The following is a 16913-nucleotide window of genomic DNA, read 5'->3' on the forward strand; positions in this document are numbered from 1 at the left end:
AAGCGCTGGGATTATAAGCGTGAGCCACCATGGCAAGCTGGATGTTTAAAAAAAAAAAAAAAAAAAAAGTCTCTGAAGCAGGAGTTGCAGGAAAAATGAATTAATTAATTAGGGAAAAAAAAGCTGAAAGAAAATCAACCAGTATTAACAGTAATTATTTCTGAGTGGTGGGTCCTGTATTTCCTTCTATGCAATTAATATTTTCTAAAATATACATGCATTGCTTTAAGACAAGAAAAATACTTGCTGTTTTATCAAGAGGCCTAGAGGTGGCAAACAATGTCTGGACCCCTACACCACGGCAGGAGGAATGCAGAGGCTGGGGGAGGGGGGGGACATGACAGGCTGCTAGGCACCGTGCCCACTGTCTGTCCTGTAGCTTCCTACCAGCCCAAAACACTGACGTTTCCAGAGGCAGCGAGACAAAAGGGCCAGACATTTTTCTGGTTAACACTCCACGTATTCAGTTCCCAAAGGTGCCAGGCCAGGGCGGTGAAGCAGACCTTGGTCAGGCCACGGCTGGGCTGCCTGACTAGGCCAGAGAGTAAATCAGTAGAATTCCCACAGGCCCCATCTGTGGCTGCGAGGTCAAAGTCCATCAGCCCCACGGCTTTTCCGTGCTGGGAGGGAGGAAAGCAGATGACGGCACAGTGAGGTGCCCTACTCGGTTCATGTCATGACTTTCTCTTTCTGACAGTTCCTTGGGCTGCTTTCAGTGGATGGCAGAGGACACCCAAGTGCCATTCTAGATTTAGAAAGAAACTGAACGTCCAGAGTGTGAAATGGCCTGCTCTCATCTCCCCTCTGCGGCAGTGGTGGCTGCCAGCTTGGTTTGCGTTTGCCCAAAAGTAACAGTAAAGAGCTCTGACCACTACTGTTCACCCTAAACTTGGGACTGCTGTGCTTGTAGGCTTTGGAAAGAATGGAGGGGTTTCTACACATTAAAAAGGAAAAGGACACCAGGTCTGTGCTCTGTGACCCCATCACGCAACGGAATGACACACAGCTATGAAGAATGAGGCTGCTCCACATATGCTGGGACTGAGAAAGGTTTTTGTGTTTTGTTTTGTTTCTGAGACCAAGTTTCACTCTTTGTTGCCCAGGCTGGAGTGCACTCACTGCAATCCCTGCCTCCCGGGTTCAAGCGATTCTCCTGCCTCAGCCTCCTGAATAGCTGGGATTACAGGTGCCCACCACCGTGCCTGGTTACTTTTTTTACATTTTTAGTAGAGACGGGGTTTCACCATGTTGGCCATGCTGATCTTGAACTCCTGACCTCAGGTGATCCACCCACCTCGGCCTCCAAAAGTGCTGGGATTACAGGTGTGAGCCACTGCGCCCAGCCGAGACAGTTTAAAAAAAAAAAAAAAGTGGCACAGTGTGTGTAGTGTATGTGACTACTATCATTAGTGTATGAGAAAGAAAAGCTTACTATCAGAGACTGTATCTGGAGGGATAAACAGACTGGCAGGGGTTGCCTCTGGGCACGAAACTGGGGAATAGACAGTGGGAGTAGAAAGAGATTTTATTAGCTGGGTGTGGCAGCGCACACCTGTAGGCCCAGCTACTCCAGAGGCTGAGGGGGAGAATTGCTCCAGCCCAGGAGTTCAGGTTCAGCCTGGGCAACATAGCAAGACTAAAAAAAAAAAGACTTTCTTTTCCATGAATACCCTTTTGTAACTTACTTTTGAATTCCATATTTTTTAATGGTCTGTGGTCTACATACACTCATGTGCAAACACACATGCAGAAGAACAGGGATCACCTGCACGAAGCTATGAGCCATTTCCTCATCCCTTCTAGCCCTTCTAGAGGCAAAGCCTCCGCCCCCCAACCCCAGACACTATCTGTCCTGCTTGCACCCACCTCCACCCCAGGCTGGCCAACAGTAGCCTGTTTCCTCTTCATTGCACCCCCCTCCCAAGCCTCCCCTCCAACCACAGAAGAGGATTACTGGTTCCTGCTTTCCTTAGCACCCCTAAATGTAAAGGTATCTGTTCTATGTTACATGCTTCAGAACCCTGCAGAAACAATCAACATGTCCACTGTTAATACGCAGATTACCCCTCTTGGATGCATCTGCAATGAGCACTCCCCAACTTTGAAGGGGAAAAAAAAGTTCACAATTACAAGACCATGGGCTCACTACCACAGAAGGGACATGAAACAGGGCCCAGGACGCGGGGGGGTGCGGTGGGGGGTGGGGGGCATGGAAAGAATTCTTTGAGTAAGCCTGGAAGGTGCCGAGAGCAGGTGCTAGGCCTTCAGCAGGACAGTGTGAGCCAAGGCACAGAGGCCCAAGGGGAGCGTGCTGTAGCTGTGATGATGGGCAGCTGGAAGGCCGTGCGTATAATGAACTGGGGCCCCACATCAAAGGGGAGGTGTTAGCCAAAACCAGCACACAGAGGCCTTCAATTCCATGAAGAATTTAGATGTTACCCTGTGAGCCATGGGAAGCCATTGAAGCATTTTATCTAGGGTAGTAAGTGGGCCCAGATTTTCATTTTAAGAAACCATTCTATAGAAGGAATCTCAAACCTCACCTGACTGCCCTTCTCCCCCCAGGGTTCTAAGCTCTACTTAAAAGCCCATATAAAAAAGCATAGATTTGCTTCCTACAGACTTGAACCATGCCCTAGAGATTTAATTCTAAGGGGCCCGTGACATTTACCTACTTTACCCATTTTCTAAAGAAAAGTTGTTGACTGGCAACCCCCGAAAATGTACCAAGGAAAAGCTAGCAAGCACCTTCTGTATTTTTGGCATCAACACCAACCAAGGACACGGTGCAGGGCAGCCTGCTTGGCCTCTGGGTACAGAAAGGCCAGCCCCTGCAGAAAGCCCTTCTTCATCCTGACAGCACAGCAGTACTCTATGCTTCCTTGCACAGAAACTCCTAAGATGCTTGTGGCTGGTAAGAAAACAACACTGAAACATTTCAGCTCCTCATATGCTAAGGCCTCGGTGCCACCTCCCTAAGGTTTTATTGTTCACTGCCTTCAAAACCCATGTCTCTCCTCTGCCCCGCCCCCACATCCCTTCCAGCTCACCTGATTACTCAGTTCCATTTTCAGCTCAGCAGTCTCTAAGGCTGGCCTACTTTTCAAGGCCACAGGAGCAGAAAAATTTGGGCATTACACAAACAACAGAACATAACTAGGACAATGGGACACAGAAAGGGAAGAACCTGCAATGGTGTGTACCAAGGAGGCAAGGATACAAGCAGAACCTGGTGAAATAGCCAATGGACAATTTGCAGGGCGGGAGGGAGGGGCTGGCGGGGAAAGAGTGGGCAGAGGCACTGAGCGTAACAGAGCAAGGCTTGGCCAGGACAACCTGGAAAATTGAGCTGAAGACCAAGAGGCACCAGGCAAGATCACTTTACCCAGTGATAAGAGTTGTAAGGCTCACTTGGTTTTCAGTAGTCAATAGGGTGGTTCTGAAAACCACGGCCCAGTCTGAACGATAAGAAGGCTCCCACAGCTTCAAGCGCATGGCAAGACCATGGGAACAGCATCTTGATACAGAATTAGATCAGCTCTGGGGAGCACAGCGCAGGCAAGAAGAGGCCCTTTCCGATCGCACTCTAGCTAATTAAGGTACTGTCCTGTGCGGCATGTTTTTTTGTTTTGAGAGAGTGCAGTGGCACAATCTCGGCTCACTGCAACCTTTGCCTCCCTGGCTCAAGTGATTCTCGTGCCTCAGCCTCCTGAGTAGCTGGGACTACAGGCATGCACCACACCTGGCTAATTTTTGTATTTTTAGTAGAGGCGGGGTTTCACCATGTTGGCCAGGCCGGTTTTGAACTCCTGGCCTCAAGTGATCCACCCGCCTAACCCTCCCAAACTGCTGGGATTACAGGCATGAGTCACCATGCCCAGCAAAGAAGTATGTTTCTCAAGAAGTGAAAGGCCAAGGGTCACTCCACCAGGCTTTTTCTGAACTTCCAGCTCCATTAACATCCTGACCTGAAGAACCAACCCCTTGCCTTTGCTGAGAAGATGGAATGTTTCATGGACACAGTCCCTGTCCCCAAACCCCTCCTTTTCAAGGGGCCGCTAGTCATCTGGGGCACTGTTCTGGAGGTGCTGTGCCTGCTGGTCCCGCTTTGTTTCCACATCATCTACCACGAACAGCCGAAGTGGGGTGCAAAGGAGAGGGCACCCAGGCAGCAAGACACAGTGCACTCCACGAGATTAGGCTGGTCCCATTTCCCCAGGGGTGCCTGTGGATGTGTCGCTCTGTCACTCTGCTTCTGTTGCCGCAGACATGAGGAGCAGAGAGGCTGTGGTGCGCAGGGACCCTCAGTCACGGATGCAGAGCTGGTAGAGGCGAGAAGATGCAGCCTTCCGGATCCAGCGGAAGAGCTGGGCCAGCTTGTAGAGGAAGGGCAGGGAGGAAGGGGAAGCTGCAGGGCAGAGGGAGACTACTGTGAACATCCTGCCCCTGTCGCCTGTCACTCTGCCATCTCCCAGCCTGGGAGACCCCACCAACAATTACACGTAGTTATTTTGCTTTGTTTTTTTAGAGGCAGGGTCTCGCTCTGCCGCCTAGGCTGGAGTACAGTACAGTCCGTGTTCGGCTCACTGCAGCCTCAATCTCCTGGGCTCAAGTGATCTTCCCGCCTCAGCCTGCAGGTGCAGTTTCTCCTCCCCTCAGCATCATCACTCCAATGAGTCAGGCCTGCTGCTGAGGGTCAGGGCCACTGGGCCAGGCCCTTCTGAAGCAGCCTTGGAAAGAGCAGTCTCCACTAGGAGACTAGGGTTTACGAGACTAAAGGGCTTACAGCAACCATAAAGAATCATAAAGAATTTCTAAATCTGTATCAGTCAGGAGGTGGCCAGGGATGAACGCTGATGATACTGAGCATTCCGAGAGCTAACTTGTGACTTCTTTGTAAAGCAAACAAAGCCGTCCATGGGGGATCCCTGCTCAGCGTTCAGCAGACAGGTTAGAAGGACACTTCTGAGCTATGTGAAGGAAACCTCACTGGCTGGGCATGGTGGCTCATGCCTATAATCCCAGCACTGTGGGAGGCTGAGGTGGGAGAATCACTTAAGGCCAGAAGTTGGAGACCAGTCTGGCAAACATGGCGAAACCCCGTCTCAACTAAAAATATAATGTAGCTGGGCATGGTGGTATGTGCCTGTAATCTCAGCTACTTGGGAGACTGAGGCAGGAGAATCGCTTGAACCCAGGAGGTGGAGGTTGCAGTGTGCCACTGCAACCTGGGCAACATTCCAGCCTGGGCAACAGAACAAGACTCTGTCTCAGAAATAAAAATTAAAAATTAGGCCGGGCGCGGTGGCTCATGCCTGTAATCCCAGCACTTTGGGAGGCTGAGGCGGGCGGATCACGAGGTCAGGAGTTTGAGACCATCCTGGCTAACACGGAGAAACCCCGTCTCTACTAAAAGTACAAAAAGTTAGCCGGGCGTGGTGGTGGGCACCTGTAGTCCCAGCTACTCGGGAGGCTGAGGCAGGAGAATAGCGTGAAGCCAGGAGGCAGAGCTTGCAGTGAGCCGAGATAGCGCCACTGCACTCCAGCCTGGGCGACAGAGCAAGACTCTGCCTCTAAAAAAAACACAAAAAAAATTAGCAGGGCGTGGTGGCGGGCGCCTGTAGTCCCAGTTACTTGGGAGGCAGAGGAGAGAAGATCGCTTGAGCCTAGGAGGCAGAGGTTGCAATGAGCCAAGATCACGCTGGTGCACTCCAGCCTGGGCAACAGAGAAAGACGAAAGAACCCTTGTCTCAAATAAATAAATTAATTATTAAAATTAATTAAAATTTAAATAAATAAAATAAATAATTTTTTTTTTTTTTTTAAAAAACTCACTGAATAAGAGAAAGAGAAATAGGGAAATAGGGAGAATCTAAAGACTAAGTTAATAAATGGCAGTTCTCAAAACAGACGAACCATTTGAAGGGTTTCTGATTTCCTCTTAAATTTTGAAACTTAATCATATTCTAAGTCTAAATTCATGAGAAGAGTAGAGATTAGAACATAACTCACATTGAGTAACACAAAAAACCTAAAAGAGCAAGTGCCTAAGTTTGGCCCCATGCACCTGAGGGGTCAATCCTCAGGAAATCACCAGGGTTGTTCCCAAATATCACTTAGGGAGCTCATTCCTTCTTCACAGCCAGGCAGAAAACAGAACCACCACCCAAATATTCAAAAACAGGGGTTGTTAAATTACTTAGGGGCATTCCTGGGAACTGGAATATTTAGCCATTTAAGGCCATGCTTGAAAGCATATGTATGACATGTAACTGCCTACAATCTCTATATCCACAGAAACAGACTGAAAGCATAGCAGAGTAGCAGATTTCTGTGCCTTTCTTTATACTTTTCTCTATTTTCCACATTTTTTTTTCTTTTTTGAGACAGAGTTTCATCCTGTCACCTAGGCTGGAGGACAACGGCGCAATCTCGGCTCACGCAACCTCCACCTCCCAGGTTCAAGCAATGCTCCCTGCCTCAGCCTCCCTAGTTGCTGGGATTACAGGCACACACCACCACAACCCAGCTAATTTTTGTATTTTTAGTAGAGATGAGGTTTAACCATGTTGGCCAGGCTGGTCTCGAACTCCTGACCTCAGGTGATCCACCCGCCTCGGCCTCCCAAAGTGCTGGGATTATAGGCATGAGCCACCATGTCCAGCCTATTTTCCACGTTTTCTAAAAGGTATGAGTTTTTCATTTACAACTTGTTTCGAATTAACACTTCATTAGACATTAACACTTGAATTAACACTTTTGTAGACATTCTGATGAGGGGAAGTTTATTTATTTATTTATTTTGAGACAGAGTCTTGCTCTGTCGCCCAGGCTGGAGTGCAGCAGTGCGATCTTGGCTCACTGCAATCTCTGCCTCCTGGGTTCAAGCTACTGTCCTGCCTCAACCTCCCAAGTAGCTGGGACTACAGGCACGTGCCACTACGCCTGGCTAATTTTTTTTGTACCTTTAGTAGAGACGGGATTTTACAATGTTGGCCACACTGGTCTCTATCTCCTGACCTTGTGATCTGCCTGCCTCAGCCTCCCAAAGAGCTGGGATTACAGGTGTGAGCCACTGCTCCTGGCCGAGGGGAAGTTTTCATAAATTCTGAGGTTCTGGTCAGAGGTCAGCCCTAGAAAAAGTGGAGGGCTATGACTCAGTCCATGTTCAGGAGTCAGCAGAGCCAAGTGGACTTTCTCCCGGCTGCTCTCATGGACTCCAGGACTGGCCTCTCCTTCTGGGTGGGGCTGACTCATGCCCCAGTCCAGCAATTCCTCCTTGTGGAACAGACTCGGGGTGAAATGCCATAGGAGAGACCCCCATCCCCAGTAGGACTCTGACAGGAGTACTGACAAATACCCACTCCCACAGGCCCAGCACTGACAACAACCCCTTCCCAGGAAGGAGGGGGAAGAGTCTCCACCACTTACCTGGATCAAACCTCACCACCAGGAGACAGAGGATCAAGGCAGCCAGGAGGCTCTTTTTGAAGGGCAGAGAAAAGAAGTGGCTCACTGCAGAGTCCCAAAGCTGGCGAACCAACATCGGTAGTGACAGGAACTTGTGGGAGACAGAGCCTGGCCAAGAAGACAGAGCACAGCTTCAGGGGAGTCACGGGAATCAGATTCCCTGACCTCAACCTCCGCGCTTGCTTCTAAGAGCTGAGCAGGCTGGGCGCGGTGGCTCACGCCTGTAATCCCAGCACTCTGGGAGGCGAGGCCAAGGCGGGCGGATCAACAGAGGTCAGGAGTTCAAGACCAGCCTAGCTAACATGGTGAAACCCCGTTTCTACTAAAAATTCAAAAAATTAGCCGGGCATGGCCACGTGTGCCTGTAGTCCCAGGTACTTGGGAGGCTGAGGCACAAGAATCACTTGAACCTGGGAGGTAGAGGCTGCAGTAAGCCAAGATCGTGCCATTGCACTCCAACTTGAGCAACAAGAGTGAAACTGTCTCAAAAAAAAAAAAAAATGCTGGCGTGGTGGCTCACACCAGTAATCCCAGCACTTTTGGAAGGCCAAGGCAGGTGGATCACGAGGTTGGATCATGAGGTCAGGAGATCGAGACCATCCTGGCTAACACAGTGAAACCCAGTCTCTACTAAAACTACAAAAAATTAGCCAGGCGCGGTGGCGGGCGCCTGTAGTCCCAGCTACTCGGGAAGCTGAGGCAGAAGAAGCATTTGAACCGGGAGGCGGAGGTTGCAGTGAGCACAGTGAGCCGAGATCGTGCTACTGCACTCCAGCCTGGGCGACAGAGCGAGACTCCCGTCTCAAATAAAAAAAAACAAAAAAAGCTGAGCAGAAGGGTACTAAGTATTAGCTAAAGCCTTCAGACCTTAACTGCAGATACTCTTGCAACTCTCATGAATATAAATGATTTTCCTCATGTTTATTACTTATTTTGACTATATATTATTTACTATATTGAATGAATCTTTGTAAAAGTTTTTTAAAACCTTTCAGAACGGCCGGGTGCGATGGCTCAGTGCCCGTAATCCCAGCACTTTGGGAGGCTGAGACGGCCAGATCACGAGGTCAGGAAATTGAGACCATCCTGGCTAACACAGTGAAACCCCGTCTCTACTAAAAATACAAAAAATTAGCCGGGGCTGGGCACAGTGGCTCACGGCTGTAATTCCAGCACTTTGGGAGGCTGAGGCGGGTGGATCACGAGATCAGGGGATCGAGACCATCTTGGCTAATGTGGTGAAACCCCGTCTCTACTAAAAATACAAAAATTTAGCCAGGCATGGTGGCGGCTGCCTGTAGTCCCAGCTACTCAGGAGGCTGAGGCAGGAGAATGGCATGAACCCAGGAGGCGAAGCGTGCAGTGAGCGGAGATCGCGCCACTGCACTCCAGCCTGGGCGACAGAGCGAGACTCCGTCTCAAAACAAAACAAAACAAAGAGACGGTGACTTTCTGTCCATGGAAGTATTCACAACTAGACTAGATCATTACTCAAGGAAAAGGGCGGAAAAGATTCAGGGACCAGGGAAAGGGTCTGCAAATTAGTTTCTTATATTCCTTTGGCTATCCCAGCAGATCTCAGCTGCGTCTGTATTGGGGCCAGCATTTAAAGGAGGAAGGACATCCCACCCAGACCAGTATGGTGGAAGCAAGAGAACTCGTCAGAGGACTCCAGCGGAAAAACGACTTTCAAAAGATAAGTCAAGGTCCCAAAACCCAGCAACACCTTCCCATGTGGAGATTCTCCTTCCACTGCCAACTTCAGAGGGTCTGGGCTTCACTTTGTTAAGCAACTCAACAGGCCTCCTATTCCGTGATTCAAGAGTTATTTATACAAAGAACTGCTCCTAAGCTCCCAGGAGTTTCACGATGGTCCCTGAGGTACAGTGCAAGGCCACAAATCCACTTTACAGAGGTCACAAAGGGATAATGTCCTACCTTCCTGGTGTGGCTTCTGGGCCTCCTCAGAGCCTGAGTGTTCCTGTTTCTGCTGCTGCCTCGCTGTGTGAATGGCCTGAAGTACATCCAGTCGCCGCTCCTCACCAAAAGCTGCAGAGCCCACCACTAGCTCCTCAGCCTCCGACAAGCAGCCCAGAGGCAGCAGCACCCGCTGCACATGAAATTCTGCCAAGGCTCCATATTCTGGAAGGTCTTGGTTGGCTGGGTCTTGGAGCCAGGCACCCACCACATCCAGCACAGCTCTAGGCTCTTGCATTTTGCTGTATAAAAGAATGCTGCAGTCCCCAAAAAACCCGATCCCAACAAAATTAGAGTCAGTGCTCAATGATTGGTTCATTTCTCATGACCACTATGCTTCTCCTATCCAACCCCTCCTCACTGTGCCCTCCAGCCCTTTCCGATGAAATGTTGATGCTAATGGGAACTTGCCATGACACACCCATCACTAACAGCATACTCAATGGGAAGCTGAAAGCCTTTCCTCTAAGATCAGGAGCAAGACAAAGATGGCTACTTTGACCAGTTTTTTATTCAACATAGTACTGGAGGTCATAGCCAGAGCAATCAGGCAACAGAAAGAAATAAAAGGTATCCAAATTGGAAAGGAGGAAGTAAAATTATCCCTGTCTGCAGATAATAAGATCTTATATAGGGAAAACCCTAAAGACTCCACCAAAAGAGAGAACTAATAAACGGACTCAGTAAAGTTGTGGGATACAAAAATCAATGTACAAAAAAACAGCGTTTATATACCACTGGAAAAGAGACCAAGAAAACAATTCCATTTACAATAGCTACCAAAAAAAAACATACCTAGGAATAAATTAAACCAAGGTGGTAAAAGATCTCTACACGAAAAACTATAAAACCTGATGAAAGAAGTTGAAGGGGACACAAAAAAATGGAACGATATCCTGTGTTCATTCACAAATTGGAAGAATATTATTAAAATACCCAAAGCAATCTACAGATTTAATGCAATCTCTATCAAAACACCAATGGCATTCTTCACAGAAATAGAAAAAACAATCCTGGTCAGGCACGGTGGCTCACACCTGTAATCCCAGCACTTTGGGGGGCCAAGGCAGGCAGATCATGGGGTCAGGAGATCGAGACCATTGTGGCTAACACGGTGAAACACCATCCTACTAAAAATACAAAAAAATTAGCCGGGCGTGGTGACAGGCACCTGTAGTCCCAGCTACTTGGGAGGCTGAGGCAGGAGAATGGTGTGAACTCGGGAGGCAGAGCTTGCAGTGAACCGAGATCACACCACTGCAATCCAGCCTGAGTGACACAGCAAGACTCTGTCTCACAAAAAAAAAAAAAAAGAAAGAAAAAATCCTGAAATTCACATGGAACCACCAAAGACTCCAAATGGCTAAAGCAGTTGTGGGCAAAAAGAACAAAGCTGGAGGTATCATATTACCTGACTTCAAACTATACTACACAAAGCTATAATAGTAACCACAACAGCATGGTTCTACTCTCATGGTATGGCATAAAAACAGACAAAATAGAACAGAACAGAGAGCCCAGAAATAAATTCAGGCACCTACAGCCAACTGATTTGCAACAAAGATGCCAAGCACACACACAGGGGGAAAGACAGTCTCTTCAATAAATGGTGCTGGGAAAATCGGATATCCTTATGCAGGAGACCAGACCCTACCTTTCCCCACACACAAAAATTAACTCAAAATGGATTCAAGACTGAAGTGTAAAATCCGCAACTATGAAACTACTAGAAGAAAGCAAAGGAGAGATGCCTCACAACCCTGGGCGGAGCAAGGGCTTTTTAAAGTAAGACCTTAAAAGCACTGGTAACAAAAGCAAAAATGGACAAATGAAATTACATCAAACTAAAAACTTCTGCATAGCAAAGGAAGCAATTAAGAGTGAAGAAACAACCTACACAATGGGAGAAAATATTTGCAAACTATCCATCTGACAAAGACTTAAAGACTTAATATCCAGAATATATCAGGAACTTAACAGCATGAAAAAAAAAAAAAAAAAAAGACCTGATTCAAAAGGGAAAAAGACCTCAATAGACATTTCTCATTTCTCAGAAGAAGATGTACCATGGCCAACAGGTATCTGAAAAAATGTTCAACACCACTAATCACCAGGGAAATGCCAATCAAAACCACACCGAGACACCACCTCGCTTCAGGTAGAACAGCTCTTATCAAAAAGGCAAAAGAAAATCAGTGTTGGTGAGGGTGCAGATGTGGAGAAAGGGAGCACTTACACACTGCTGGTGGGACTGTAAATTGGTATAGCCATTATGGAAACCAGAATGCAGGTTCCTTTAAAAAATTCAAAATAGGAAAGACGGCACTTTCTTTTGTAAGTGGTGGCAAGTGCTGAGAGAATGCCATGAAGGCCTTGGGCACACTGCAAGAGTATCTGCCGCCTGCCCACCCCCAAATGCTGCCCTTTTACTGCCAGCAAATCTCTGCACCTAAGCAAGTTGTTGCCAAGTCCCGCTTCTGGTACTTTGTATCTCAACTAAAGAAGATGAAGTCTTGGCTGGTGGGATTACACCACGCCTGTAATCCCAGCACTTTGGGAGGCCAAGGTGGGCGGATCATGAGGTAGGGAGTTCGAGACCAGCCTGACCAACATAGTGAAACCCTGTCTCTACTAAAAATACAAAAAATTATCCAGGCATGGTGGCGGGCACCTGTAATCCCAGCTACTAGGGAGGCTAAGGCAGGAGAATCGCTTGAACCCAGGAGACAGAGGTTGCAGTGAGCCGCAGCCCGGGCAACAGTGCAAGACTCCGTCTCAAAACAAAAAAAGAAGATGAAGTCTTCAGGGGCAAGTGTCTACTGGGCAGGTGTTCCAAAAATCCCCCTGCAAGTGAAGAACTTTGGCATTTGGCTACACTATGACGCTTACTGCAGCATCCACAATATGAATGCAGAATAGTGGGACCTGACCACCCAGTGCTACCAAGATGGGCACCTGGCACCGTGACCAGGGCCTACACCATCCAGACCATGAAAGTGGAGGAGATTGCAGCCAGCAAGTGCCCCCGGCCGACAGTCAAGCAGTTCCACAATTCCGAGATCAAGTTCCTGCTGCCCTACCAGGTCCTGTGTCTTCAGCACAAGCCACACTTCAACACCAAGAGTCCCAACACCTTCTTCTAGGTACAGGGAACTCTCACCGAGTGTCATCAAAATAAACTCAAGAATGGCCAGGTGAAAAAAAATAAAAATAGAACTACCGCATGATCTAGCAATCCATTATCTCTCATGTTTAATGCAGCACTGTTCACAATGGCCAAGATATGGAATCAGTCTAAGTGTCCAACAATAGATGAATGGATAAAGAAAGTGTGTGTGTGTGTGTGTGTGTGTGTGTGTGTGTGTGTGTGTGTGTGTAATGGAATACTATACAGCCATGAAAAAGAATGAAATATTTTCATTCATGACAACACAGGTGGACCTGGGGGACATCAGGTTAAGTGAAATAAGCCAGGCAGAGAAAGATAAATACTACATGATTTCACTCATATGAATCTTTAAAAAAAAAAAAGTTGATATCATAGAAGCAGAGAGTAGAACAGTGGTTACCAGAGACTGGGAAAGGAAGGAAGAAAAGGAAGACAGAAAGAGGTTCGTCAATGGATACAAAGTTACGATGGGTTAGGAGAAATAAGATGTGGTGTTCTATTGCATAGTACGGTGGTTATGGTTAACAGTAAGGTATTGCATATTACAAAATAGCTGGAAAAGAGGCTTTTGAATGTTCTGGTCACAAACAAATGATAAATGCATGAGGTGATGGATATGCCAATTACCCTGATTTGATCATTATACAACATATACACAGCATATATTGAAATGTCAAACTTACCCCATAAATATGTACAATTACAAGTGTCAATTTTAAAAACTTTGCTTTTTTTGGCCGGGTATGGTGGCTCACGCCTGTAATCCCAGCACTTTGGGAGGCCAAGGAGATCGAGAACATCCTGGCTAATACGGTGAAACCCCGTCTCTACTAAAAATACAAAAAAATTAGCCGGGCGTGGTGGCAGGCACCTGTAGTCCCAGCTACTTGGGAGGCTGAGGCAGGAAAATGGCATGAACCCAGGAAGCTGAGCTTGCAGTGAGCTGAGATCACGCCATTACACTCCAGCCTGGGTGACACAGGGAGACTCCATCTCAAAAAAACAAAAACAAAACAAAACAAAACAAAAAACTTCTTTTTTAAGCATGAGAAATTCCCAGGATGTAGCAAGCTGCTCTTTCAGCTCTGTCCACTCGGTCATCCCATGTCACTCCTATTCCCTGTCCCCTCCCTTCTTTTTTTTTTTTTTGAGACGGAGTCTCGCTCTGTCGCCCGGGCTGGAGTGCAGTGGCCGGATCTCAGCTCACTGCAAGCTCCGCCTCCCGGGTTTACGCCATTCTCCTGCCTCAGCCTTCCGAGTAGCTGGGACTACAGGCGCCCGCCACCTCACCTGGCTAGTTTTTTGTATTTTTTAGTAGAGACGGGGTTTCACCATGTTAGCCAGGATGGTCTCGATCTTCTGACCTCGTGATCCGCCCGTCTCGGCCTCCCAAAGCGCTGGGATTACAGGCTTGAGCCACCGCGCCCGGCCCCCTCCCTTCTTTATATCTATTCTACTCCTAAATTCCTCCTCCCTTATCCTTTATTGCTATGTATGGAAGTCTAGGAAAAAAAAAAGAAGTGAAGGGAAAGAATTAGATGTGGAGGGCAATAGTAGGGAAGGGGGAAAGACTAGGTATTAGGCCCTGATTGAGGAGAGGAGATGAAAATCCTCGTTTCTGAAACGATCTGATGAGTCAGCAAAGACGACTCACCACAGCTCCAGGACTTTGGGGGGTAGCTTTTCAGGGACCTGGTAATACTGAAGGACCCAGGAGAGGACTTCTTGCCACCGATCCATTTCTGCCAGGGCCTGGATCCCCACAACACACAGGGAGCACTTCACCTCCAAGGAGCTGTCAGCAAAAAAACCAATTTCAGTTAGAAGTGGTTCCCCTCCATTTCCATGCCCACCTCCACCTTGGGACTGTTCCTCTCCAGCTCCCAACTCAGCAGCCATCATCTCTCTCATCACTGTTAGTACTTAGATGGGCTGCCCTTTCCCCCAGGAACTAAAAGTTCCTGTAAACCTCTTAAGAGGCAAGTCAGTTGTTGCTCAACGTTCATCTTTTTATGCAGGTGAAATCAGATTTAAATGAAGAGGAAGGGTAATCCTGAGGGGGAAATAACACGCATCACCGGTGTGTGGGAGAAAAAAGAGCTGGAACTAAGTTTGCTCAGTGAACAAATGGGCTTGGAGCAAGGTTTCTGGCTGAATGGAGGTATAGCAACTCCACAGCTGGCTAAAAGGCACCACCTAGTAAGGTTCCTCCAGGCACTGAGAAGCAAAGCCTTCTGCATTCACTGAAATGAGCTTCCATCCAGTACCCTAAAACACAGCCAGGGCTCTCCAGATCATCCTTCTCTGAGGTCAGCTTTCGCTGTTCTACCTAACACCTCCCTAGAGTGGCCTAACCCAACTTTACAATGCAAAGAAATGACGCTCTCACCTGCCAGACAAGGCTGGTGGCATTAGAAAGAGCAATGCAAGCCCAAGGTTTTTTTTCTCCGGATTCTTTTCTTCTCCTTCTTTGTGCTAGAGAAGAGGGCTCATTATGTTACCCAGGCTGGTCTCGAACTCCTGGGTTCAAGCAATCCTCCTGCCTCGGCCCCCCAAAGTGCTGGGATTACAGGCGTAAGCCCCCGCGCGCCCGGCCCTGAATAAATTCTTTAATCCAGTCCTCCAATTGGACCAGAACACTACTCCTGCCATGACCCCCATTCCCCACCATCCGCAACGTCAGGAATAAACAACCTTGGGCGGGGCGGGGCGGAGGTACCTGGGAGAGGACTTTTACCACCTGCTTACTGACAGAACTTAGCACTTAATACACATTCAGCCTTCGCATCATGCCATTCTACCCTGGAACAAGGAGCAAATAATTGGCTGTGGGTTCGCCACTAAGCTCTTGTTATACGACTTCCCTCCTCTGTAGAATGGGCACACGATGAGCAACCACCCTCTCGGAGACAAACCACTGATGAAAGCGAGGTGTAAAGCTCCTTGTGGGCAATCTGGGAATGACAACTTCTGAGACCTTGAGCCCCACCACAAGAGCACCCGGAAATCGGTTCATTTCCGAGCCCAACACGTACGTGCCCGCGGGTTCCTCTGGCAGGGTGTGGTTGGCCAGACTCTGCCAGGCCCGCTCGCAGGTCTCCAGCGCCGCCCGGAAGTCTAGGTGCACCACCAGGAGGTCGGCCGCCTCCTCCAGAAGGTCCACGGCCGGCGCCCGGGCCGGGGCGGCGCGCACCGGCTCGCTGCTGCGCAGAGGTCCCCCAAGCCCCCTGAAGGGGGCTGCAGAGGTCGAGCAGTCGCTCTTCATAACGAGTCCGGGCCCAAAGCCCAGGTCCTCAGACGTCGGAGTGACCGCCTCCCCAAAGGTTCCGGGATATCCCGAGTTGGCCTGGGCGAAAAGCGAGAGTCCTCATCTCTTTGCCCACACCCCTTCCCGAGGTCGATTCCCCGAGAAGGAAAAGGAAGGGGCCTGAGGCAAAGGCAGGGCTCGCCTGGAGGCTGGGGAAGCAGTTTACATGTCGGATTTGCAGGATTCTTGCATCCTTGGAATACCTGGCCCTAGCGTCTCCGGTCCCGCGACACGTGCGGGAACTGCCTCAGCTCCGGGCGCCTGTTTACGATCAAAGACTCTCACCTCGCCTCCCGGCAGCGTGCGCGGACATCTTTGCGCTCGCCCCGCCCCACAGCCGCACGGCGTCCCAGCGGCGCGGGGTACTCTAGGAGTTGTAGTTTCTCAGCTCCCGGCCCATCGCCTTCTATAACGGGAACAGGCTGGAGACTGTGGACTACAACCCCCAGCACGCCGCGCTCCGGAAGCCGCCCCTGTCCCCTGAGAAAACAAAGTGCGCTACAGCTTCGGGGTGGGGAAGTCAAAACGAAACAAAACTGAAGCTGTCTTGTGAAATGGAGGGAATCTTCACTAAGCAGTTCCAGCGGAGGCTAACTGAAGAAATGCCAGCAATGGATTTGCAACTACATGCACGCTTCTAATTCAGAGCTTCTGCGACGGCGGCGATCAGGGAATCTGTAATGTAATGTCAAGGCTGAGGCGGAGCTGATCATTTTGGCAACCTTAGTCTTGAATTAATTCACTTTCTCCGCGTTGCCTCCGGAGTTTGCTTTGGGAGAATAAATATTGCCTGGTGAGGATGAGGGACTTAGGGTGGAAACCTTCACAAGGGTCACTGAGAATATGTTGGTCCCAAGGGCAGTGTTCCAAAGTGAATAGTGACCTCACCGACGCGAGGTTGGGGGCGCTGAGCATAAGGGCCTCATTTTCTCACTGCTTTGTACCCCACCCTGGATTTGTTAGAAAACAACGTTAAATGCAGATACCAAT

The 16913-nt window shown here is 48.9% G+C and overlaps 1 protein-coding gene and 1 pseudogene across 1 annotated transcript; one reads left to right on the plus strand and one right to left on the minus strand.

Annotated features, from left to right (window-relative positions):
• Positions 1–1683: 1683 nt before the first annotated feature.
• On the minus strand, positions 1684–16169 carry PEX26 (peroxisomal biogenesis factor 26). Its single transcript, XM_017891330.1, is given in 7 exon segments — positions 1684–4360; positions 4362–4408; positions 7432–7578; positions 9409–9704; positions 14271–14411; positions 15652–15962; positions 16066–16169. Coding segments are annotated over 6 exon segments (1098 nt in total). The 5' UTR covers positions 15882–15962; positions 16066–16169; the 3' UTR covers positions 1684–4123.
• LOC108541717 (60S ribosomal protein L18a pseudogene) lies at positions 12190–12764 on the plus strand (annotated as a pseudogene).
• Positions 16170–16913: the final 744 nt, after the last annotated feature.

This window comes from Rhinopithecus bieti, unplaced genomic scaffold (assembly GCF_001698545.2).
Source record: "Rhinopithecus bieti isolate Rb0 unplaced genomic scaffold, ASM169854v2 scaffold_20777, whole genome shotgun sequence".
In the NCBI taxonomy this organism is placed as follows: Eukaryota; Metazoa; Chordata; class Mammalia; order Primates; family Cercopithecidae; genus Rhinopithecus; species Rhinopithecus bieti.